The 27,297-nt window shown below is 39.5% G+C and overlaps 1 protein-coding gene across 1 annotated transcript in view; it reads right to left on the reverse strand.

The window, feature by feature from the left end:
- The window catches only part of NKAIN2 (sodium/potassium transporting ATPase interacting 2), a 631,336-nt gene that overhangs the window by 156,737 nt on the left and 447,302 nt on the right, over positions 1-27,297 (reverse strand). Inside the window, exon 4 of the mRNA XM_068985329.1 lies at positions 7,316-7,516. Within this exon, the coding sequence (XP_068841430.1) occupies positions 7,316-7,516 (201 nt within the window). The remainder of the gene's footprint in view (positions 1-7,315; positions 7,517-27,297) is intronic.

Raw genomic sequence — 27,297 nt, forward strand, 5'->3', positions numbered from 1 at the left:
AAACAACAATTATACTTATAACTCTTTCTCATAAAGGCACCTAGATTAATCTGATGCATATAAAATTTGTGAGAAATATTTAATTTCAATATATTTGTTGATATAATATTTTTGTCCATGAAAAGTATGTGCCTCAAGTGTATTTGAATCAAATTATGGAGCTGCATTACTTTACTAGCATGTGAGATGAGTACAATTGTGTGCTCAGGCTTCAGCAATATGTGAACCATGAACTTCCTGATGTTCAAGCCGGTTTTAGAAAAGGCAGACGAAGCAGAGACCAAATTGCCAACATCTGCTGGATCATCGAAAAAGCAAGACAGTTCCAGAAAAACATCTATTTCTGCTTTATTGACTATGCCAAAGCCGTTGACTGTGTGGATCACAATAAACTGTGGAAAATTCTGAAGAGAGATGGGAATACCAGACTACCTGACCTGCCTCTTGAGAAATCTGTATGCAGGCCAGGAAGCAACAGTTAGAATTGGACATGGAACAACAGACTGGTTTCAAATAGGAAAAGGAGTACATCAAGGCTGTATATTGTCACCCTGCTTATTTAACTTCTCAGAGAACATCATGAGAAACGCTGGACTGGAAGAAACAGAAGCTGGAATCAAGATTGCCGGGAGAAACATCAATAACCTCAGATATGCAGATGACACCACCCTTATGGCAGAAAGTGAAGAGAAACTAAAAAGCCTCTTGATGAAAGTGAAAGAGGAGAGTGAAAAAGTTGGCTTAAAGCTCAACATTCAGAAAATGAAGATCATGGCATCTGGTCCCATCACTTCATGGCAAATAGATGGGGAAACAGTGGAAATAGTGTCAGACTTTATTCTTTTGGGCTCCAAAATCACTGCAGATGGTGATTTCAGCCATGAAATTTCCTTTCCTTACTCCTTGGAAGAAAAGTCATGACCAACCTAGACAGCATATTGAAAAGCAGAGACATTACTTTGCCAACAAAGATCCATCTAGTCAAGGCTGTGGTTTTTCCAGTAGTCACGTATGGATGTGAGAGTTGGACTATGAAGAAGGCTGAGAGCTGAAGAATTGATGCTTTCGAACTGTGGTGTTGGAGAAGACTCTTGAGAGTCCCTTGGACTGCAAGGAGATCCAACTGGTCCATTCTAAAGGAGATCAGTCCTGGGTGTTCTTTGGAAGGAATGATGCTAAAGCTGAAACTCCAGTACTTTGGCCACCTCATGTGAAGAGTTGACTCCTTGGAAAAGACTCTGATCCTGGGAGGGACTGGGGGCAGGAGGAGAAGGGGACCACCAAGGATGAGATGGCTGGATGGCATCACTGACTCGATGGACGTGAGTCTGAGTGAACTCTGGGAGTTGGTGATGGACAGGGAGGCCTGGCATGCCGCAATTCATGGGGTCGCAAAGAGTTGGACACGACTGAGCGACTGAACTAAACTGAACTGAACTGATGGAGCTGCAGGTTTGGCTAATCAGTTTTTGTAAAATGACAATTTCAGTAACATAAATGGCCAAATCATTTTTCATTGCATAACAGACATACCAGATCAAATTTACATTTTGTCTTAAAAACACTGTCTTTATTTTTCAGCTCAAATATTTCATCTCAAGTAAATGACATCCACATTGTCATCCTTGCACTTCTGAATACAACAATAGCTGGGTATCATCTGCTCACACCATTTTTCCCACTCACCTGTTTGAAATGGTGCAAGTTCACAACTTAGATTTAATATTTGCCATTTTAATAGCAACTTCCATGGCTAAGTGAAAATCAGAATCCAAATCTTTGAAAATCAAGCTTCCATGGATGTGTTTCCAGATTACAGGGAAAAAACCAGCAGGAGCAGTAAGGCCCTTTACTCTCATGCATACACCACACCCTTCAGCAACATTCAGAGAAACAACATGTGCCATTACCAGAGCAACCCCAGGTCAACTTGGATAAAGTTTGCATTCAGAATTTTGCAAATTTCTTTACCAGTTATATTCTTAGGCAAATCCTAGCAAGCCAGATAGCAAATGTATATCATTAACTGGAAACAACTGGAAACATCTGCTGCTGCTGCTGCTAAGTCGCTTCAGTCCTGTCCAACTCATGTGGGACCCCATAGATGGCAGCCCACCAGGCCCCCGTCCCTGGGATTCTCCAGGCAGGAACACTGGAGTGGGTTGCCGTTGCCATCTCCAAACTCTATCCATTTGAAAGGCACATATTTTACCTTCAAAATTGTTTCAGCACAGTATGTTGAACAATGATTTCCATCATTTCACACACTCTACAAAGTTTTATAGAGAATAGATGTAACTGAGGGATAAACTTGGCAGTGAACCTATTTTTTTAGCTATGAACAGTGTACCGGAACCTTTTCTAAAGTTTTCTGTGACTTCCCTGCTAATTTGTAGACAGTTTCTAAACCAGTTTTAATGGCTACAGGAAATAGTAAGCTTATTTATGTTTTTACCAATATCCTCTACTGGTCTCTTAAAAAATTAATAGTCAACTTGCTTAGAAGTGTGTCAGAATTAAAAGAAATAGAGGAAAATGTAGCCTAGCAATTTTGGTTGGAGAACTTCATGTTAAATTTAGAGACATTGGTCCTTTGAGCGACTTCACTTGCACTTTTCACTTTCATGCATTGGAGAAGGAAATGGCAACCCACTCCAGTGTTCTTGCCTGGAGAATCCCAGGGAAGGGAGAGGCTGGTGGGCTGCCATCTATGGGGTCGCACAGAGTCGGACACGACTGAAGTGACTTAGCAGCAGCAGAGAAAAAAGGGATTTTGTTTTCCAATGAATTGTCTGGATATGTTTCAAAATAAAAAGTTACTTCAGTTATTAAGATAAAAGTTTCCTTTAGTGGTTCATTTATTTACCTTTCTTTGTAAAGCTACTCCCTTTTCATTGTGTTGGTTACAGGAAGTGAGGTATGTGTGTGTAATACAAATAGAAGGGGGAAAGGTGCAAGCAGTGGCAGATTTCCTCTTCTTGGGCTCTAAAATCACTGTGAATGGTGACTGTAGTCATGAAATTAGAAGACGATTACTTCTTGGCAGGAAAGCTATGACAAACCTAGACAGTGTGTTAAAAACCAAAGACATCACTTTGCCGACAAAGGTCCATATAGTCAAGGCTATGGTCTTTCCAGTAGTCATGTGCAGATGTAAGAACTGGACAATAAAGAAGGCAGAGTGCCAGAGAACTGATGCTTTTGAACTGTCGTGCTAGAGAAGACTCTTGAGAGTCCCTTGGAAAGCAAGGAGATCAAACCAGTCAGTCCTAAAGGAAATCAACCCTGAATATTCTTTGGAAGGACTAATGCTGAATGGGGAAGCTCCAGTATTTGACGATGTGATGCTAAAAACTGACTCATTGGAAAAGACCTTGATGCTGCCTAAGATTGAAGGCAGAAGGAGAAGAGGGCAACAGAGGATGAGATGGTTGGATGGCATTACCGATTCAATGGCCATGAACTTGGGCAAACTCCGGGAGATGGTGAGGGACAGGGAACTGTTGCATGCTGCAGTCCATGGGGTTGTGAAGAGTCGGAAACGACTTGGTGATCGGACAACGACAAATACAGGTGAGATATATATACCTCCCTTCCCCTCACCCATGGAAGACATAGCTAATTAATAATGGCATTCTTTGCTACTGAAGAGAAGTCTGAATTTGGGGTTTCATGAATCTGTTACGCGTCAGCTGATGCTGGCATGCTGGTTTAAGCCTGTCTTCCTATCCTTGGTACCGAGAAAAACTTAGATTAGCATGTCTGCCCTCCACAGGTACTAGGTAAGAAATCTTGGGAAAGGCTTTGAGTCTGTCCTGCTGCTCTCCCAAGACTGTTACACAAATCAAAAGATTAAATTCCTATAAATGCATTTTGTAAATCATACAGTTATAGTCACATTTTCTGAAGAAATCAGGTTCATTGTGTTGTAATGTAAACAGCATCATCTCTTTAGTTCATCTCCTCCTGGGCTTTTTCCATACATATTTATTTTATCTATTTTGTAGGTGCAGTTTTTAAAAAAAATTGGATTTTATTAAAACTGTGCACACCTGTATTCCCTTTGAACGTGATATCTGATCCTAACTAGAAGAAAATGCTGCTGGAGAAGGAGAAGGCTGGAAACCTCACACCTGGCTGATCATTATGATGCTGTGGCAGTCCTTTCTGCTCAGCTGGAGGCTGTGTGATTAATAGCCTCTCTTCCCAATTATGTGGATATTATACTCTTCTTCCTTTGGCTGGAGATGGGAGATATCTTATGAATGTGCAATGCAAATGTGGGCTTTGTGAATGCTAATTTCAAAATCAGCTAGGAGTTGATTGGCAGGAAACCGAACAATGGGGTGACAGGCGTGCCAGGGGTTAGGAATCTGTGAAAGAGAGGCTGAGTGAAGGTGGAGAAAAAGAGCTGGAGAGATTTGGAGTTAATCAAGAGCCGTTGCTGGAACAGCAGCCATTTATGAAAGCAGATCTAAGCCAGATATCCTGGAAGAGAGGGCAGCTTCAAAGACAGGTGAAAGAGAAGTGTGGGAGTTTAGCTGACCACAAAAAGCAGGACAGAACTAAGAAGCCAAGATGATGCCATAAACACCACAAGCCATGTGTGTGTACCACATTCCCGAAGTGTGCCTGTCTGCCCTGGGTGTGTACCCTGAGGAACTACGCCCATTTCTGACCTTGACAGCCTCAAGGTCAGAGATGCTGTCATTTGTTTCTCTAGATGCCAGCAGGGAGCATCACTCAGGAAATGTTCACTGGACTGGACCGAACTAAACATTGGGTTGTCAGGAGGATGATTTGAGTAACAGGAGAAGGGGAGAAGCAGAGAAGCAGAGATTCAAGCCGCTGTTTCATCCCTTGTTGTTGTCGAGTCACTAAGTCGGGTCCCACTCTTAGCAATCCCATGGACTGCAAGCAGCATGCCTTAAACAGGGCAAAAGAAGTGATCAGAATGACTGTAGGAACATATTTAGTTGGAAGGCTTCTGCTAACTGGGCAGAGCAGATTGTTCAAGATCAACCCTGTTTTGGTTTGCATTCTAAAAAACTAGTTAAGATGAGCTAGGTTTTCTACATAGCAGATGCTTTCAGCCCAAGGCTGGCTAGACAATAACAAACCCAAAGATAGAAAGTGTATGGAAACTTTTCCAAAAAACTGGCTTGGGCTGCTGACTTACTCTCTCAGGTGATCCAGTCAGCATAGCAAAAGAACTCCCCCAGAAGGAAGAGCAGGTGGAAAGAGCAGAGGTGAAGATGCCACATCCTGTGATGACCTGCTCAAACTATTGCTCCACTCAGCTGGGGGGCAGTGTCGACAGGAGGATGGAGAACCAGCAGCTTGATATATTGGTCTCATCTGCCCTTAGAGACACTCCATCCATCTTCTCTACACTCTAGCCACTTTGCTTTTACAGATGATTTTTACTTATGTAAAAATATTTTTTTCTTTGGGCAGTATGTTAGCCTCAACACATGTTTCCATGTCCAAATGTCAGCAAATTATCTGTGAACCAGAATTTCACGGCGGTTTAATAAATCTGCGAGTATAGTTTATTCATACACACATTAATTCAAATAACTCTCTAAAACAGTCGTCTATTTAACTATCCATGCACACAGACTATACATTTACATCATCCTTGACACATCTATGGAAGTTTTCCAAAAATTATGGACACAGTTAAAAAAAAAGATAAAAAGGGAGTTTCAAGGAAGGAACAAGGAAGAAACATTTTCTCTAAAATTCCTCTGTAACATGTAGGAAGACATTTTATCTGTCACTAAATACCAGAAATATTTTACTTTTCCCATATGAGAATGAATGCTTCACCTAAATGAATTTTACATAATGAAATGACTAGTTCCATTCCATCAAATCTCACTTTACTTAAATATAATAAAAATGAACAGTTATAGAATTTAAAACTATCATGGAAGCTTTTTTTTTTTTTTTAATTAAAAAGTGCTTCAGGTTGGACACATTCAAGGGAGATCACTCAGTGCTTTAGCCAAGAACGTAATTCAAATATTGTGGAAATAATTTATGCTGCTCCTCAAATATTTACAGTTCCTCCTCCTTTCTGGCTGATTTGTGATTGGGTAGGAATCTGGGTCTAGTTCTGGACGATGAGCTGTGGGCAGTGAGCTCCCTCTCTCAAGCAGGAGCATTTTTGTGCCAGTGTAGACACTTCAGACCTCTTCCTGCCTTCTGGCATGGCAGCCATGATGACTGAGATGGTGGCTGTCTCCTATCCTCGTTTCCTTAGCGACCAGTGATTGGTCAAACTTCTTGCTCACCCATAAGAATAAACCTTTGTGGTTTTCAGTCACAGAAACTTGGGAAGTGCTCTCAGCACAGCATATATAGTATATAATTATATGTATATATGTATGTTTAGATATATTCCTCATTAAACAATATAATAACTATATATTAGTTATGTAATCTAATACACACACTTATGTACTTTCTTTTTAAATTCCTGAAGAGTTTTATATGAACCAGCTGGTACCATTCTACCCAGAACATTTTATGTCCTGTTATTTAAGAACTGTGAGTTACTGTCATTCTCAAAGTAATTAACTAAAGAAAGGTAAAAAAAAGATTCTATTTGTATTATTTGTTGTTAAAAATTAAGACTGTGGACCTCAACTGAAGATCTACATAGAGCCTAAGAAAATACACATAGATCTGCATACATGATCTGTAATAAATGGAGACATGTATAATAAAGTTGCCTTAACTTTATGAATCCCACAAAATTACACATTTAGTATTAGCGAAAGTTCTTCTCAAGAAAGGGAGGTGTTAATCTCTTTATCATAGGAATATAATGTAAAAAATGTTTTCTATAACATAGTAATATATTATACAAATGTGTTCTATAAATATACAAAAACAAAGGAATTATTTATAACTCCAACTTTCTTCCTGTAAAGGGAGCATTATTTATTGGCAGAATACTGTGAAAAATAGGGGTCTGATAATCTAGAAGCAGAATTCATAGAAAAGCTGAATTGTTTTGAAAAAGAGAGACGGTGATAAAAGATGATGGATGGTACCTGGGGGAAACCTAAGAAGAAGATTTTAAGGGAGAAGGGAATTCCCAGAATTAACAGCATACCCAGAAAGAATCACTTGGTCCATGACATAGCCTGGTTTAACCTGACAAATCCCTGTTAAAAGTGGCAGTGATTAGGAAAAAGCACACAGCCACCTTCTACCCACAGGTTCCAACTGCGTGTGCTGAGTATATACAGAAATGAAACAATTCGGGAAACACTAGAAGGAGTGGTTGGCTGTCAACACTTACTGCGAGGACAATCTGGAGGGAACTGTGAGCCACTTCTATGTACTGGTACTCCAGAAAACACCCTGAGACCGTGATGTAGCGATGGTCTTCTGGGGCCCAGTCTGGGGCAGGAGTCACTGATGTCACCGTACATCCTGGTCCATTCTCCATCCACCAAGATCGGTGCATTGAAATATTAAAAGTCAGGATAAGGTCTGTTTCCTGCAAGAAGACAATTTAAAAGGATGAGAATTACTTCACAAATGTTAGCTTATTTGGACTGATTTGCTTTAGTTTCCCATTTTGAATTGTGTTTTTTTCCCCTTCCCTTGCTGTATTTTATACACACAAAGAGCAAATGTGCTCAGTTGTGTCCAATTCTTTGAGACCCCATGGACTATAGCCTGCCAGGCTCCTCTGTCCATGGAATTTTCCCGGCAGGAACACTGGAGTGTGTTGTCATTTTATAGGGAGAAAAGTAGCTAGATCTAAAGTCAAAGTTCCACCCAGAAAATATGTGTCTGTTAATTTCATTTATGAAGGTTTGCCTGACTACAATAATATAAATAAGAGTATTATTAGTAAAACTGTCAGACTTACATTGTTATACTGAAAAATCTTAGCTTTTAGAACTTGTAAGTATTACAATGGGAGTGGTTTTAACTATTTTGTCAACTGAAGTTCATCTTAAAAGTGCTATTTTCCTCTCCCTTAGAATATTTACCTTTTGTACATTTTTTAAGGGGCTTACCTGGTGACTCAGACTGTAAAGAATCTGCCTGCAAATGCAGGAGATCCTGGTTTGATCCCTGGGTTGGGAAGATCTTCTGGAGAAGAGAATGGCTCTCTGCTCCAGTATTCTTGCCTGGAGAGTTCCATGGAGAGAAGAGCCTGGCAGGTTACAGTCCATGTGGTCACAGAGAGCTGGACACAACTAAAGTGACTAACTTGCATTACACATTTTAAATGTTAGAACTGTACATCAGTCTGGCAAAACACCCTGCTTATTTAACTTATATGCAGAGTACATCATGAAAAATGCTGGACTGGAAGAAACACAAGCTGGAATCAAGATTGCTGGGAGAAATATCAATCACCTCAGATATGCAGATGACACCACCCTTATGACAGAAAGTGAAGAGGAACTAAAAAGCCTCTTGATGAAAGTGAAAGAGGAGAGTGAAAAAGTTGGCTTAAAGCTCAACATTCAGAAAATGAAGATCATGGCATCCGGTCCCATCACTTCATGGGAAATAGATGGGGAAACAGTGGAAACAGTGTCAGACTTTATTTTTTGGGGCTCCAAAATCACTGTAGATGGTGACTGCAGCCATGAAATTAAAAGATGCTTACTCCTTGGAAGGAAAGTTGTGACCAACCTAGATAGCATATTCAAAAGCAGAGACATTACTTTGCTGACTAAGGTCCATCTAGTCAAGGCTATGGTTTTTCCAGTAGTCATGTATGGATGTGAGAGTTGGACAGTGAAGAAGGCTGAGCACTGAAGAACTGATGCTTTTGAACTGTGGTGTTGGAGAAGACTCTTGAGAGTCCCTTGGACTACAAGGAGATCCAACCAGTCCATTCTGAAGGAGATCAACCCTGGGATTTCTTTGGAAGGAATGATGCTAAAGCTGAAACTCCAGTACTTTGGCCACCTCATGCAAAGAGTTGATTCATTGGAAAATACTTTGATGTTGGGAGGGATTGGGGGCAGGAGGAGAAGGGGACGACTGAGGATGAGATGGCTGGATGGCATCACTGACTCGATGGACGTGAATCTGAGTGAACTCAGGGAGTTGGTGATGGACAGGGAGGCCTGGCGTGCTGCAATTCATGGGGTCGCAGAGAGTCGGATACGACTGAGCGACTGAACTGAACTGAACATAATATTGTGGTTAGTGGTAAAATATGTAAGACCTTTACTTAATAAAACAATATAGCTTGCCCCTCCATTGTTATTTTAGAAAATCAGGATCTTTCCAATCTTGCCCACTTCCACTATAAGATTGGTCATAATATTTCTTAGAAAATATCCTTAGCAAATTATTGAAGGGTGAAGATAGTTAAGTCAACAACTCTTTAGATGACGTATAGCATGTTAGGTGATGTGCAGCTACACATGGAATGAAGGTAGTGTCTGCGCTACAGAGCTTGAAATCACATACACAAATGTGGAGCTATCAGTAGCACAGGGACAAATGTTGTTTTCTAGCAAGAGAATGGTTAGAAGAAATGCGCAGATACATCTTAGTATTTATCAAGTCATGAGGGAAGATGATTTCTAACAGAGAGTTTCAGTGGTGGAAATGGAATTATTTCAGTGGTAAAGCTGGAAGATAATCATAGATGCCAGCTAGTCTTATTCCAAAATGAAGTGCTTAATAGGAAATATTAAGATATGTCCACTTAAACTGAACTTATGAAAGCGTTGAACATAACTGATCAGGGAATTTGGGGAGGGGAAAGAGTATTCCCCTTTTAATGTGCTAAGTCACTTCAGTCGTGTCCGACTCTCTGTGACCCTATAGACTATAGTCTGAACTATGTTATGAGTCTCATCATCTCCATAGAGTGGTGGTGGTGGGGGAGGGGATAATTTCTCTTTTCTTCAAGCCCTGTTGAGAAAGGCTTCAAAATGTCCTTGGAACCTGGAATATACAACAGACTAGTTTCTGACTCGGAGAAGGCAATGGCACTCCACTCCCGTACTCTTGCCTGGAAAATACCATGGATGGAGGAGCCTGGTGGGCTACAGTCCATGGGGTCGCTAAGAGTCGGACACAACTGAGCGACTTCACTTTCACTTTTCACTTTCATGCATTGGCAAGATGAATTTCAAAATAAAGCTTATGACTGGAGCTACTGTTTGGTCAAACGAAGAGTCTGGTTTTTATTGCATTAGTTGATTTTTGATGGTGAATCAGTCTAGTATAAATCCCACTTGGTTGTGCTGTGTAGTTGTTTTTGTATGTTGTTGAATTTTGTTTGAAAACATTTTGTTGAGGATATTTGCATCTATATTTGTATAGGTATTGATATGTAATTTTTTGTAATCTTGTTACGTGGGTTTGGCACTAGATTAACACCAACTCATAAAATCAGTTAGGGAGTTTTCCATTTGCTTCTATCTTCCAGAACAGACTGCAGAAAATTGAGACAATTTATTTCTTAAATGCTTGGTAGAATTCACCAGTGAACCCCTCTGGGCCTGGGGCTTTCTATTTTGAAAAGTTATTAATTGATATAAATATTGAATATACATATTTATATTCAGTATATTAAATGGATATAGGCCTATTTCTTCTTGTGTGACTTTGGTAGTTTGTGACTTTAAAGCAATGTGTCTGTTTCAGTCCGTTTCATCTAGATTATCAATTTTGTAGACATGGAGTTCAGCTCTATACTTAAGTCTCTCTTCTCTACTATAGCAGTTAAAATAAAATCTATCTTGCCATTTTTAATAAGTGACCGGTGCATTTTTTTCTTAACACCTCTCATAGCTTTCCCTTACTTGGTTCGCTCTCATTTCACAAAGTACATAATTCACTAGTTATTTTTAAGAATAGGTGAATGACTTAGTCTGAAGTGTTTTTACCTTAATTTTATATTAATTGACTGATATTTTGGTTGGATATATTCTTTTTTGTTGAAAATCATTTTCTGTCAGAACTGTGTGGATATTTCTCCATTATGTTCTACTTTCTGTTATTATAGTTAATAAATCTGATGTCATTTTGTTCCCTGTAATTTTTTTTCTGTAACCTTTCATTCTTTTGTTCTCTTGTCTTTTTGTTTCAAAAAGTGAAATAGTTCAAAAACATCAAAAAGTGCATAAGATAGTCTGAAAAAACCATTATACCCACCACTCAGTTTCATTAAATCTTATGTTATATTTGCTTTAAGACATTTTTAAATAAAATTTTATACATATAAATGATGCCTCATCTGAGGTTTTCCTAAATATGATTTCCCTCTCTCTCTCTCCACAGATAATTACTATCTTGATTTTAGTGTTATTATTCTCATGAAAGTTTTTTGTAGTTTCACTGAATATTTACTTATTTATTAATAATATAAAATGAAGGTTTTTTAGGTTTTAAAGTGTTTATGTACTCTGTCATATATTTTGGTTCCCTGTTATATTTTAAAGGTTTATTTATATAAAAATTTTTAGCTTCAAATTCTGAACTTCAGTAAGACAGTATCTTGATGGGTTTCTTTTTCACTTAGTTTGTAGAGCATCTGGAGGGTCTTTCCATCCAAGAGCCATTTACTTTCATTTTAGAAGTCAACCTACATTATACCTTTAGTGGTTCCCTCCCCTCGACTTTTTCTGTTACTGCAGTCAATTCCTTTCAGACAAATTCCTATCTGTCTTCCAGGATTGATCTCTTACATATCTTACATTTCTCTTTAGTCTCTTGGAGATTTTCTTTACCAAGTCTTCTCAAACTTATAGAATTATATCTTTAATTTTTAATACTTTGAACTTTCAAGAGCTAATTCTTCTCCAATTATTGATTTTATATAGTTAATATTGTTGAATTGTTTCCTGGATATAACTTTTCTTATCTTCTGCATACTTAATATTTTAAATTGTGTTTCCTACATTGTTTTAGATTTATCAAAGTTACTTATTTTTGCTAAATAAATAATCAGATAAATAAATAATATTAACAGTAATTATTAAGGATCTATCATGTGCCCTAGGCAATGTTCCTACCTTCATGAGTGTTAATTTTGCAGTGGGTGAAATGGATAACAAATATATAAATGTATGAAAATATCTATGTAATGATTAATATATGCAGAAATATAAACTCAAGTAAAGAAATAGAGTAACAAAGAATTGGGTGCTAGGGGGGAGGGTAATGCAATATTACATATATTAGTAAGAAAAGATGTCTCATTATTTTGTATTTGCACAGGGCTCTGAATGAAGTGTAGGAGTAAAGAGAGCAGGTATGGGAACAGCATTCCAAGCAGAGGGAAGAGCCAGTGGGAACACCCTGAAGACTTTCTATTATGTTTATTTTTTTTTCTGACTTTCCTATTTGAGCTGTTCCTTAGAACTCTTTCATAAAAGTTCTTACCAAAGAGAAACTAAAACTTGATTGGCATTTTGTCATGCATCAGTGGGCTAATCAGCTGGTGTCTTTCACACATGATTACTGGGCACCGCCTTCCAAGTGCTCCATTTGTAGAGACTGGTATAACTTTGTTCTGGGTCTTCCAGTTAATCTATGGCTACACACCAGACCACAGCCTTCCTGGGTTGAATGGAGAGGAACTGATGGTTTTGCTACATAATGTGCAGGCTTTTTTTTCACTATACAGCCTTTAATTTAATGCTCATGAATTCAGAAACTTAGCTTGTACCTCCAGTATTCTCGCCTGGAAAATCTCATGGACAGAGGAGCCTGGTGGGCTATAGAGTCCCACAAGACTTAGCAACTAAACAACAGCAATGTGTGCTTCAAAGGTGTAACCTATTCAGAGGAGAAGTATGGTTGCACAGACTAAAGGCAGAGCCTCAGCACAATCTAACTTCCTCTTGAACAGATCATTCAGTTCTTCCCATTTTCAATCCTGGACCTCACATACTCCTCCTTCTTCTAAATCCTGACTTTCCAAAGGGTTCCATGCACACTGGAACCCACTGCATGATCATAAGTTTTAGGTTTTTCCATTTTTCTAAGTCACTTGCTAATCCTCTGTCTACTTTCTGTCTTCCAAAAACTGTCGACACTTCTTGTCCATTCTCTTTTTACTGTATGTTTATCCTTTTTTTTTATTCTTTAGTATCATTTGGTGGAGTTTCAGGATGAAATGTAAGTGCATATATTCAACCAGCAATCATTAATTGGATAGTTTCTAGAATTAGCTTATTTTCTTATTTATTTTCATGTAGACACTTAAACAAAAGGTCTCTGTGTTTGTGTGTGTGTGCATTATTTTATCACAAAATATAAATTCCTGCTTGTAAAATAGACAATAGAAAGGCCCCCTTGAAGTCCCTTTACGTGCAACAGAAATTCCTGAGGTGTGAACTGGTGCTCCATGCATAATTGATAGATTATTCAATTCCCATATGCTTTGTAATTTTGCGTTCAAAATTATAAGGACTTTTGAGACAAAGAATGAGTCTTGTTAGCACAAAATAAGGCATAAAATCACAACCAATCCATATAACCAAATTTTCTATGGATTCACACTGAAAAACATATAAGATAGGTTCAGAATTGTAAGATTCAAAAACTTTTTTTTAATATAAAAAGACTTAATAATTATATGTTCAGATCAGTATAGTGACAAAAATTTCTATCAGTATATTTATTCATCTCTCTTAGTAACTCTTCAAAAAGTTCAGATTAAAGGACCTCATTATGGTCATGTCATTTTTCAAAATAGCAGGGTCTGATGTGTTGCATGAAAGCTGTTATTAGGCTTATAAAGTTGTTTCTGATGGGGTTGTATGTATTCAGGGCAATGTAAGAAGCCTAATTGCTCAACAAAAAATAAGCAAGCATTTGATAATTAAAAAAAAAAAGGTTGACAAGTAAATGAGAAAATGCTACTAGTAATGTCTAAGAATTTCAACGTAAAGCTAAAATTTGCTTTCATAATTTATGGCATTTGATGCATAATCTATTCTAATTGTAAGGAACTGATTCTATATTGCAGGAGTTAGAAGGAGAAGTTCAGAGTGATAAGCTTTGAGTTGCAGTTTAAAAAGCCAGAAATATTTTCTTAGATTTTTGGAATTTTCTTACTTAGTTCTTCTTTTTGAATAATAATATTGAAATTTGATTCTCTCCCTGCTGTAGATTGCTTAGTTAATGTCTGGAAGTCTAGTTATCAGTATTCCAGTTCCAGTTCCAGTTCAGTCGCTCAGTCGTGTCTGACTCTTTGCGACCCCATGAATCGCAGCACGCCAGGCCTCCCTGTCCATCACCAACTCCTGGAGTTTACTCAAACTCATGTCCATCAAGTCAGTGTCAGTATAGTTACTAACAAATATTAATTGTTCATATACTATATGCAAAATACTCTACCAGGCCATGACAAACAGAAGAGATATAAAACTGCAATCTCTAACATTATAGGGCTTATTTTGGAGGATGAGATATATGGGGATAAAATATAACAATAAAAGGAATAATGTGGTAAGTGATAGATGGGGGCCATCTGTGTCTGGGAACTCAGAGAGTGTGTTGCCTGTGGGCTCTGGTGGGACAGACTTTCAGAGATGGGAATGCTAGCTGGGGTCTGAAACAGGATCCAGGTTAGAAAGATCCACAACCTGGAGGAAAAAGACCATTTTAGGTAGCATGCTGCTGCTGCTGCTAAGTCACTTCAGTCGTGTCCGACTCTGTGCGACCCCAGAGATGGCAGCCCACCAGGCTCCCCCATCCCTGGGATTCTCCAGGCAAGAACACTGGAGTGGGTTGCCATTTCCTTCTCCAATGCATGAAAGTGAAAAGTGAAAGTGAAGTCGATCAGTCTTGTCCAACTAGTAAGCGACCCCATGGACTGCAGCCTACCAGGCTCCTCCATCCACGGGATTTTCCAGGCAAGAGTACTGGAGTGGGGTGCCATCGCCTTCTCCTCGGAAATAGTCTAAAGTACATTAAAACATACTTCTGGTGATGATATTAGAGAAATGCCAAACAAGCACATTTAATGATATGAAGCAAACTTTAACAACAATAAAAATACTCTGGAAGGTCAAAATATTTATATTAATAAAAGGATATATATTTAGACGTTAGGGCTAAGAGAAGTAGTTAGGATTGAACCTGTGATTTGAATGGCATTGGTAATGAGCTGAGGATATGGAGTTGGGATAGTGGGAAAGGCTATATTTGACAGCAAGAATCACTTATTCTCAATGAACTCATTTTTTACAACCAATACACCCTGGGTTAAAGTTTATAAGATCATCAGAAAGCACTGTGTTATATCTCATTGCCAGTATCTACATGTGGATACTAATTCATAGGAAACTGAAAAAATTCATTCAAATTATGATCATTCATTGCTTATTTCCAGCTGGTGAACTGAATATTCTAACCCTAAATATAACTGTTTTCTTCTGTTATACAGTCTGTTCTGTTCTTTTGTTAAATATATAGTCCATAGAATTCTCTCAGCCAGAATACTAAAGTGGGTGGCCTTTCCCTTCTACAGGGGATCTTCCCAACTCAGGAATTGAACCCAGGTTTCCTGCAATTGCAGGGAGATTCTTTACCAGCTGAGCCACACAAGGGAAGCCCAATAATACTGGAGTGGGTAGCCTATCCCTTTTCCAGCAGATCTTCGACCCAGGAATCGAACCAGGGTCTCCAGCATTGCAGGAAGATTTTTTACCAAATGAGCTATCAGGGAAGCCCTTAAATATAGCTGTTTTCTTCTGTGAATATATACTGAAATCTATGCAAACCTGCTTATACATATAAAAACTCTATTGCTAAATTTATCCTGGTAACACAAGAATCTGAAAACAAATAATTATTGTTCGAGATTCCAGGAAGAAGGAGCTAAGAAAATATGGTTTTGAGAAGATACTCAAAATTACAGATGCACTTTATTAACAAGTTGAATGAATGTTGCACACATAGGAATGTAGCCCACAACAGAAGGAAGTTCGTATCAACCAACTCCAAAATCCAAAGATGTAATTCATCCTACTGTGATAAACTGAAGTAGATGGAACATCAAATGTACATCTGTGCCCCATTATGGATCATAATTCAGTATGATACCATTGGTATTGCTAGCTCCAGTTCCTGGCTCCTGTCTTTAGTTATTCAAGGAAAGATTAAGAATTTTCCTGTGAGCATGAAAAACATTACAAACACCGCTCTAAAATCAAATGAGGAAAATCTGATATTTGGATTTCTAATATAGAATGTTTAAAGTTCATCGCCATTATATGTTTTCATTGTTTCTTGCCTGGAAACAGGTTTCTCGCCTGGAAACAGGTTTCTCATGTCTGTGTTGCAATAAAGGCCATTATTTCACTTTTCTAAATCTTATTCTAATTGCCACCTTGGTCCAGATAAATGTTTTATGTTCCCCCACAACTGGTCTGCACCCTCGGTATTGTGTGAGCATTGTTGCAAACATTTTAATGAGATCCTCTTCAGTACTTCCTTTTAGAGATTCTCTGCCGGTAAAGAATCTGCCTGCAATGCAGGAGACCCTAGTTCGATTCCTGGGTCCAGAAGATCCCCTGGAGAAGCGAATAGCTACCCACTCCAGCATTCTGGCCTGGAGAATTCCATGGATTGTATAGTCCATGGGGTCACAAAGAGTCGGACACAACTGGGCGACTTTCACTCACTTCCTATTAACATCCTGCACTTAACCTCTGCATTTTTTCCCTTTTAAATTATTTTTTATTAGAGTGCAGTTGCTTTGCAGTGTTGTGTTAGTTTCTACTGTACAACAAAATGAATGAGCCATGCATATACATATATCCCCTCTCTTTTGGATTTCCTTCCTATTCAGGTCATCACAGTGGATTATATAGAGTTCCCTGTGCTAGACAGCATCTTCTTGTCAGTTATCTATATTACATATAGTATCAATAGTGTATTTAAATTAATTCTTTGGGCTACCCCTTCTAACAGCTTTTCTTGATTAATTCCTTTCCTTTTTCAAGATCATAATGTTATACTTGCTGTGTGTGTGTATATATATACATATGATGAACAAAATCATCTTGGACCATTGTTTTCTTCTTGTGAGTAAAGGGGTATGTTAAACCCCAATATAGTCACTGTTCCTGCTCAAGAAATGCATATTAACTCTTAGCTAGAGAAGAAAGTCTGCATTTGGAATATAAGGAATTTCATTTCAAGGTGATCCTTGTATGTTGTGAGAGAGCTGTAAAGAAGGAAGGGAGAGAAGGAGGGAGAGAAAGGAAAGGAAAAGATTGCAAGGAAAAGAAAGAATTCAATAAGGAAGCTGCCATACTATGTTAAAGTTAATTGAACCTCCAGGCTCAGAATTCTTGATTATTTTTTTACTTCCAAAGATAGGACTTATCAGCAATGAGTGGGATCTAAGTTTGGCAAAATGAGTCTTGTCTCTTTCACACCCTTCCTAACAGATGCTAGAGGCAGAATTTTCTCAGCTGGTTACCATAATGAAAGATCAGCTTCTCACTGACTTTATAGTTTTCGATGTACTGAAACCTCTTCAGGCAGCTTTTCCTGCTGTTTTTTCACTTTCTCGTTTGTTCCCTCCCTGCAGGTATCTTTTTGCTTTTTGTGAGTGTTCCTTTCCCGTCTAAGAGCTTTGTAAAGTGATCTGCATTCACTCTAGGGGATCAGGGAGGCAAAGGACGGGTTAGCTATTTCAAAAGATGTCACTGCCATTTTGGCACTCATCTGAAGGCCACCATTTTCTTTGTTTTTAAAGCACTTGTATGTGGAGTTTTAATTGGCACAGAGCCTGATGATCCTGAAGGCGTGGTGACATTCAGGAACACTGAAATGTCCTCCTCAGTGGTCCCCCACCATCACTGGCCGTCATTATCCCACCTAGATGTACAGAGCACCCCCAGTACTTACATCACCATTTTTCCAAAGTTGGAAATGCTGGCGTGGATAGTATCTATACTTGCCTCCAAAGATTTTAACTTATCAATGGAATTGAATTGCAAGAACAATCACATTTTGATTCACAGTTCAAAGTGTCTCTTAGTTAAATTTGTTACCAGAAATGCTAATAAAGTTTTATGTCCTTTCCTTTCTTTGTTCATTCTCCGGGAGAGAATAAATCATGGAAATATGACCAAAGAATGGTAGCAAGATGGAGAGGAGCCAAGTGCTAATGTTATTAATGCTTAAGTTTATGTAGTCATTTTTTCAGTTACTGAGAAGGACCATAACTAGAAATGAAATGAAGTACTAATGAATAGAAAATTTGTAAAATCTATGTAAATCTGTTCATTTCAAATATAAATATCTCCTAGTTCATTATAAATTCTTCAGCTTATTGTTAAGTTTGAGAAAATATATATGCTGCAGAAAGAGAGGGAAACTATGGATTTATTACCTAGTATATGCCTCAACAACATTTAGAAGTAGAGATTACCACCTTTATTTAACAGAAGAAAAAAATGAGGCCTGGAGGGCATATATAATTGCATGAAGTTATTTTTATGAAAGATGAAAGTAGGTTTCAAACCTATTTTTGTCCAACTTCATGCCTTCCCCTGGACCTTTCTGCATCTTAAAGAAATTCTTTTTACCTCCAAATCAGTCATTGCCCAAACACCATATTTGGTACTCTTTAGGAGAAAGTTTAGAGTAAAAAACGGTGGACTCATAATTCATACCATTTATTGAAAAAACTTCTAAATGCTGTTCAGAAGCCTACACAGTGCTATAAAAGACCTTGACATGTCCTCTTAGGTGGTTTGCCAACACTGATCCAAAATTCATTGTACCCTGCATTTACAGTAGAGGTATATCAGCCATGCATTTGGATGAAGAAGCTTTTAAAGATATTTTAGTTGTACTTTATTCACATGAGAGAATTTTTTTTTAAGTGGTAAGATTTGTCTCTTGTCTTGTTTTACCCCGGCAAGTACATAGATCAATACCGCTTAGAATTTGTGGAGACAAATATAAATAAACCTCTAAGTCTAAATAAAACACCTCTTAAGTATATGTACCTATTTTCTTTGGATGGCTTCCAAAGAGCTCTTTGCAGCTTTTGTAATGCACAAGACCAAGAGGCTACTGGTGGAAAAGTCACAGTCTAGATGAAAACACTGAGAAACAAAAAAAAGGCTCAGTACTTTTCTATAGGGAAGCACGCAGTTCCTTACTCTCCTTTATAAAGAGGGGATATCCTTCCCAGAAGGTCTGAGAGAACATAGAAGTGGAAGCTAGGGACACAAATATGAGGAAAGGAAAGACCCAGTAATTTTGTTGCAGAGGTGTAAAGATGAGGAAGATGTAAGGCAGTGGACCAGAGAGCAGTTTGTTCCAGAAATGGTGCTGATACTGCCACGGCATCAGTCAACCTCAGTTCAGTTGCTCAGTCCTGTCCGACTCTTTGTGACCCCATGAATTGCAGCACGCCAGGCCTCCCTGTCCATCACCATCTCCCAGAGTTCACTCAGGCTCACGTCCATCAAGTCAGTGATGCCATCCAGCCATCTCATTCTCTGTTGTCCCCTTTTCCTCCTGCCCCCGATCCCTCCCAGCATCAGAGTTTTTTCCAGTGAGTCAACTCTTCTCATGAGGTGGCCAAAGTACTGGAGTTTCAGCTTTAGCATCATTCCTTCCAAAGAAATCCCAGGGCTGATCTCCTTCAGAATGGACTGGTTGGATCTCCTTGCAGTCCAAGGGACTCTCAAGAGCCTTCTCCAACACCACAGTTCAAAAGCATCAATTCTTCGGTGCTCAGCCTTCTTCACAGTCCAACTCTCACATCCATACATGACCACAGGAAAAACCATAGCCTTGACTAGATGGACCTTAGTCGGCAAAGTAATGTCTCTGCTTTTGAATATACTATCTAGGTTGGTCAAAACTTTTCTTCCAAGGAGTAAGCGTCTTTTAATTTCATGGCTGCAGTCACCATCTGCAGTGATTTTAGAGCCCAAAGAAAATAAAGTCTGACACTGTTTCCACTGTTTCCCCATCTATTCCCCATGAAGTGATGGGACCGGATGCCATGATCTTCGTTTTCTGAATGTTGAGCTTTAAGCCAACTTTTTCACTCTCCTCTTTCACTTTCATAAGAGGCTTTTGAGTTCCTCTTCACTTTCTGCCATAAGGGTGGTGTCATTTGCATATCTGAGGTTATTGAGTCACAACCTAGTCCTTATTTAAAAGATGCACTTCCTTCCAACTCACCCTTTTCCTTCACGCTCCTACAGAAAGCTATCATTCTCTGTCAAATGTTCTTTTCTACTTATTGGTGATTCTCTTCTCAAGAGTATCAAAAGTGACCTGAGAAGTCTTGTGAAAAGTCATAGCTTAATAATTCCCCATTCAAAAGCTCAGATTCATAAACCAAGAGGCAACTTGAATTTACATTGTACACGTTAGCTTGTCCAAAATGAAGTTGGAAATCTCATTGAGAAAAAAAGTTGTGAACAATTTTAAGTTATAGGTGGATTTTGTTAAGCTACCTCAATAAAGGAATAATAAAGTAACTGCTATTTTCCTGCCATGGACATAGGGATTATGTGACACCCAACCTTCTCATTCACCTGAGGGATCTTTTGCAGTCTCTTGGTCAGACTGTTTTAGAGTTTGCATCTGAAGACAGACACTGACAAAACTACGTTCTTTGTCTAAAGTAGTTGTAGGGTCTAAAAACAATGTCTTATGATGCATTTTGAGAGAATTTGGGTTGAATTGTTTGGAAAAGACTAAAAGGGATACTTATAATTGCCTTCAAATATTTAAAGAAATATAAGAAAAACAGAGGGATCAGACTCATTTATATTTAACTTTAGGGAGAAGCCAAAGATTCAAGCCAATGAATTTATCTGGGAGGTAAGGCAGACAATGCTCAAAGGATTAGAAGTGCTCCCGTATGGGTGATATTGTGAGTAGTGAATCCCTGTAGCTTCTGCTATCCAAGCAAAGGCTGGGTGGTCCTTCAAGAGTGAGAGTTACACTCAAAATCTGCACAGTCTCTTCCCTTAAAATGATTCTGTGATTATGTGAGTAGAGAGAAACTAAAGATCATATATGACATGAATATCTATTACCTAGGTTTACTCAGTATCACTGAAATAGACAGGGAATGTAAACTACAGAGCATATCACTCAGTCTAGTTCATATGAAATGACTTAGAAAAATAAGCTATAATTTAAAATCTATAAATGACTAGTTTATGCCCAACTGTTAATAATCTGCTTCTATTGACAACTACTCATTTTAGCTCTTAAATATACTGCACTATGCTGTAGTTGACAATGATTATATATAAATTCTCAGCACCAGGCACTTAGAGAATCTCTGTAGGAGTATCAAAATCACTTAAACACTCTTGTGAAAAGGAGCAATTTTAATCATTTTTCACCAATCAGTGATTGTTCACAGAACCGAGAGAATGGCTTGAATTTACCCAAAGAATCTGAAAAGGTTCCTACAAAATTGAAGCAATTTAAGAATTTAACCTAGTTAGAATATCACAAAGGTTACTCACTGTTATAGAATATAGCAACATGGGTTTTTTAATTAAAAATTGTTACTGAAAAATGCTCACCAATATCTGCTCCTTCAGCAAGTTGCAATCATTTTACAGTAGTAACATCAGAGACCACTGATCACCACCTAAGATACCATCATAGTGAAAAAGCTTGAAATATCGTGAGTCTTACCAAAATTCTCAGAGACAGGGCATTAACAAAAATGGTGCCGACAGGCTGGCCACAAATGTTCAGTTTGTAAATAATGCCCTGTCTCTGAAGCACCATAAAGCAAAGCACAATAAAACAAGGTGTGCCTGTAATTAAAGCCCCATGTGTTTTGCCGGGTTTGTGTCTTACACTTGTGTTCATATTTAACACAAAATTCTGTTTTTGTCAAACAGACCCCACTAGGCAACCAGCTTTGCTTTTGTCAACTTTGTTCTTCCCCTCGGAGAATATCTCTTCACAAGCAAGGGCACCAAGTAGCACTTCTTTTTGGTGAATCTTTTGGAAAGACATCAGAGAGAATTTGCAAGCACATATTGTGAATTGACCCTTCCTGGCATTCCTGGTATTTCTGCTAATCAGTATCAAAACATTATTATCCTACACACGCTGAATGATTCCTCAACACTGATAAAACTCTACCATGGAATATCATTGTGGAACTCTGTTGATCACTGAGCATGTTTTATTACTTATTATTTTACATTATCTCTACTGGGTTTTCTTCTCTCTGTAAACAGGCTTTGGTCTTCACTAGCTCTTTAAAACCACCGCTATCAAGCCCACTTATAATGATCGTCCTTGGCCACAGCTGCCCTCTCTCTCCACCATGCCTTCGATAGACTTCACTGCAGTGAGCGGTGCATCAGAACCACGTGGAGGGCTGGTCAAATCACAGGCTGCAGGCACCACCCCCAGTTTCTGATTGGTAAGTCTGGAGCAGGGCCGAGAATTTACATGTCCTAACATGTTCCCAGGTGATGCTGATCCGGGCTGATCCAAGAACTCTGAGACTCAGAGCTCTACCAGCCGTGCCTCGTGCCTCATACTGTTTGTCAGTTTTCACAGCTAGAGCCATTTAACTCATACGTGTTGATTGTGCCTCGTGCACGTAGGAAGGAATACATGCTTTTCCTTGGTTCAGTATATGTAAGGTTACAGCAGATTTGATGTGGGCAGTAAAGCTGAGCCTTTAACTGAGTTTTCCAGCTCCCTTACTTCATTCCTTCCTGGACAGCCTCCTTTTTCTGGGGCTAGGACACTTGGATTTCCCTCAGCCAGTTCCTTCTGGAAGCTGAAGATCAGCAGGTAAGTGCACTTCCCATATCTGGGAATCTACCTGCGTGCCTTCTGGACATGTGTGACCTTGTGCTTGCTCTGGCGTTTTTGGTTTGCCTGCACTGATTTCTTTTCATTGCTTGTTGTTGAGACGTTGAAGTTTGCCTTTTCTGTGCCAGTAAGTCTGGTGTCCTGGAGGTAGCATTTCTGGTCCTGATGCTGAATACCTCAGGCTGCCTTCTTTGCTTTTCAGATGTGGGTTTTTTATTCAATTGAACAACGTCGTTTCTCTTTCAGTGACTGCTGCCTAGTCTTTCCCTCCCTGGATTCCTCACTGTGTTTCCAGTCCTCTCCGCCCCATCTCCTGCACACTCTTAGCTCTGAGAGTCGGTGCGGGCTTGGTCTTCTACCTCTGTGAATAACTGCTTTTCTGTAAGATCCTGTGACTTGGCTGGAAGCTTTATGGACACCTACATGTGTGGCTTAGATTCTGGTAAGTCAGTTGTATTATTTCCTTTTTAAACGTGCATCAAGGAGGTCTATGGGCTTCTGCAAAGTGTAGTCTGAGAATCAGTGGCTTTCAGCCTGTTAGGGATGCTCGTTATAAATGCAGAGCCTCAGGCTCTGCCTCAGATGTCCGGAGTTAAGAGTCCATGGTGTAACAAGACCCCAGGTGATTTTCATGCGCATGGTGAACTGATGTATGGTATAGCACCTATAGAATGAATTGCCACCACCTGAGACTAATTGTCTCAACATCACCAATCATGACTTTTTTCAACTTTATCACACTGATGTAATTTTACAAACCTCTGTTATAGATGAATTTTCCGCTGACAATGTGAACCCAGGATTCGGTGGAAACCTAGAGTCTCTCTGTGTACATCTGACATTTGTTGTTTCTTGGTATGTCTCTTGCATAAGGACTTTTCTACTATGTCAACATACCAAAGGGATATTTGCTAATGCTTGTGGCCATGGTGTGATGTGGGCTTGGATGATAGGCAACCTGAGGGTCCAGGGTGGATGAATACCAGTCAAGTTCAACCATAAGTTTTAAGTACTTAAGGTAATGCTGGCCAATAGCAGGTGACCATCCAAACATCTCTCATCAGCAGTTATTATGGAGGAGGTAGATCAGGCTGGGTGAACCAACTATAACCTAGCATTTCTGTGTGGATGGAGCCAGCGGTGCTGGCCTGAACAGTGACCACACATGGCCCTGTTGCCAGGAAGCCATCCATGAAGGAACAACGCTCCAGGCTAATAAGACAATGTTCAGAGAGTGTCAGAGCCTCGGTCAAGACTGCCTACCTTCAGGATAGGGCTACACCCAAGAGGAGGAAATGGCCGTGTTACGGTCAAGACTGCCTACCTTCAGGATAGGGCTACACCCAAGAGGAGGAAATGGCCATGTTAACCTGGAGACAGAGGTATTGACAAGCCCTTTTTCATAAGCAGTGCCACAGAAAGAACATGGGTTCTAGAATCCAGGTTGGGTTTGTGTGAACTTGAGTAACTCTAACCTCGGATGGTCTTCCTAGGCAAATTAAAGTGCATGTCCAGGGTTTAATAGAGGACACAGATATAGCAGATGCTTAATTCAGTGGCCGATACTATTATGTTCATTATAGAGGAAATCATGTTCAGTGTGAGTCTAGGAACCTCAGGGCTACTCCAGGTTCTTTGAATTCTGACCCGATTGGTTGGAGGGTTGGGTGGCTAGGGTAGTACCTTATTCAGGATCTGAGCAGAAGGAAGCATGTATGCTCAAAGCATAAGAACTTAGCTGGGTGTTTTGGAGGACTGTTTTCCTTCCCTTTTCCTTTGTAATTTGATGACTATCTTATAGTGTTGTGTTTGGATGCCTTTTTATGTGTATATTGATCATAGATTTTTGGTTCATGGTTACAGTGAGGTTTTGGTGTATCAGTCTATGTATATGTAATTGTTTCAAGTTGCTGATTGGTTAATTTCAAATGCATTCTAAATATTCTTCATGTGTCCTCTCCTCCTTTCATGATTGCTGGTTTTGATATTTTACATTTAATTGTTTCATGTATCCCTTAACTGCTTATTGTGAACACAAATGATTTTATTACTTTTGTCTTTTAACTTCCCTCCTGGTTTGTGTGTGGATGATTTCCTACCTTTGCTATAGGTTTGCCTTTACACATGAATATTCCCATTTTGTAATTTTCTTGTTTTTAGTTGTGACCTTTCCCACCTAAAGAAGTTCCCTTAACATTTGTTGTGCAGCTGGTTCGGTGGCGCTGAATTCTTTTAGCTTTTGCATGTCTGTAAAGCTTTTGATTTCTCCATCATATTTCAAAGGGTGAAATAGTCTTCTTATTATTGGAGTATAATTGCTTTAGAATGTTAGTTTCTGCCATAAAACGAAGTGAATCACCTGCATGTACACATATGTCCCCTCCCTCTTACACTTCCCTCCCTGCTCGATCACACATATAGGTCATCACAGAACATCGAGCTGAGCTCCTTGTGATTCCCACTCGCAATCAATTAATCACATAGTAGTGTATGCATGTTAATCCCAGTCTCCCAATTCATCCCATCCCCCGTTTTCCCCTTGGTACCCATACGTTGGTTCCCTACGTCTGGGTTTCTATTTCTGCTTTGTAAGTAAGATCTACACTAATTTTTTCAGATTCCTCGTATATGCGTTAATATGCAATCTTTGTTTTCTCCTCTTTCTGACTTCACTCTGTGTGACAGTCTGTAGGTCCATCCATATCTGCACAGAAGACCCAGTTTCTTTCCTATTTATGGCTGAGTTGTGTCCCACTGTATATATGTGCCACACCTTTACCCACTCCTCTGCTGATGGACATTTAGATTGCGTTCACAGCCTGGCTATTGGAAACAGTGCTGCAGTTAACACTGAGGTGCATGTGTCTTTGAATTATGGGTTTTTCTGGGTATATACCCAGGAGTGGGATTGCTGGGTCACATAGCAGTTCTATTTGTAGTTTTCTAAGGAGTACGTCAAGGCTGTATATTGTCACCCTGCTTATTTAACTTATATGCAGAGTATGTCATAAGAAACGCTGGACTGGAAGAAACACAAGCTGGAATCAAGATTGCCGGGAGAAATATCAATAACCTCAGATATGCCGATGACACCACCCTTATGGCAGAAAGTTAAGAGGAACTCAAAAGCCTCTTGATGAAAGTGAAAGAGGAGAGTGAAAAAGTTGGCTTAAAGCTCAACATTCAGAAAACGAAGATCATGGCATCTGGTCCCATCACTTCACGGGAAATAGATGGGGAAACAGTAGAAACAGTGTCAGACTTTATTTTCTTTGGGCTCCAAAATCACTGCAGATGGTGACTGCAGCCATGAAATTAAAAGATGCTTACTCCTTGGAAGGAAAGTTATGACCAACCTAGATAGCATATTCAAAAGCAGAGACATTACTTTGCCAACAAAGGTCCATCTAGTCAAGGCTATGGTTTTTCCTGTGGTCATGTATGGATGTGAGAGTTGGACTGTGAAGAAGGCTGAGTGCCGAAGAATTGATGGTTTTGAACTGTGGTGTTGGAGAAGACTCTTGAGAGTCCCTTGGACTACAAGGAGATCCAACCAGTCCATTCTGAAGGAGATTAGCCCTGGGATTTCTTTGGAAGGAATGATGCTAAAGCTGAAGCTCCAGTACTTTGGCCACCTCATGTGAAGAGTTGACTCATTGGAAAAGACTCTGATGCTGGGAGGGATTGGGGGCAGGAGGAGAAGGGGATGACAGAGGATGAGATGGCTGGATGGCATCACTGACTTGATGGACGTGAGTCAGAGTGAACTCCGGGAGATGGTGATGGACAGGGAGGCTGGGCGTGCTGTGATTCATGGGGTTGCAAAGAGTCGGACATGACTGAGCAACGGAACGGAACTGAACTGAAAGAGCCTCCATACTGTTCTCCATAGTGGCTGTATCAATTTACATTCCCAGCAACAGTGCAAGGGGCTTCCCTTTTGTCCACACCCTCTCCAGCATTTATTGCTTGTAGACTTTTTGATAATAGCGATTCTGCCCAGTGTGAGATGACATCTCATTGTAGTTTTGATTTGAATTTCTCTAGTAATTAGTGATGTTGAGCTGCTTTTCATGTTTGTTGGCCATCTGTATGTCTTCTTTAAAATGTGTGCTCAGTCATGTCTGACTCTTTGCAACCCCATGGAATTTTCCAGGCAAAAATACTGGATGGATTGCCATTTCCTCCTCCAGGGGATCTTCCCAACCCAGGGATAGAACCTGCATCTCCTGCACTGGCAGGTAAATTCTTTACCACTGCACCACCTGGGAAGCCCTATGTCGTCTTTGGAGAAATGCTTATTTATATCTTCAGCCCATTTTTTTGACTGGATTTTTTTTTTTTTTAAATATTGAGCTGCTGCTGCTGCTGCTAAGTCACTTCAGTCATGTCTGACTCTGTGCGACCCCATAGATGGAAGCCCACTAGGCTCCCCCGTGCCTGGGATTCTCCAGGCAAGAACACTGGAGTGGGTGAGCTGTTTGTATATTT

Source organism: Capricornis sumatraensis, chromosome 13 (assembly GCF_032405125.1).
Source record: "Capricornis sumatraensis isolate serow.1 chromosome 13, serow.2, whole genome shotgun sequence".
Taxonomy (NCBI): Eukaryota; Metazoa; Chordata; class Mammalia; order Artiodactyla; family Bovidae; genus Capricornis; species Capricornis sumatraensis.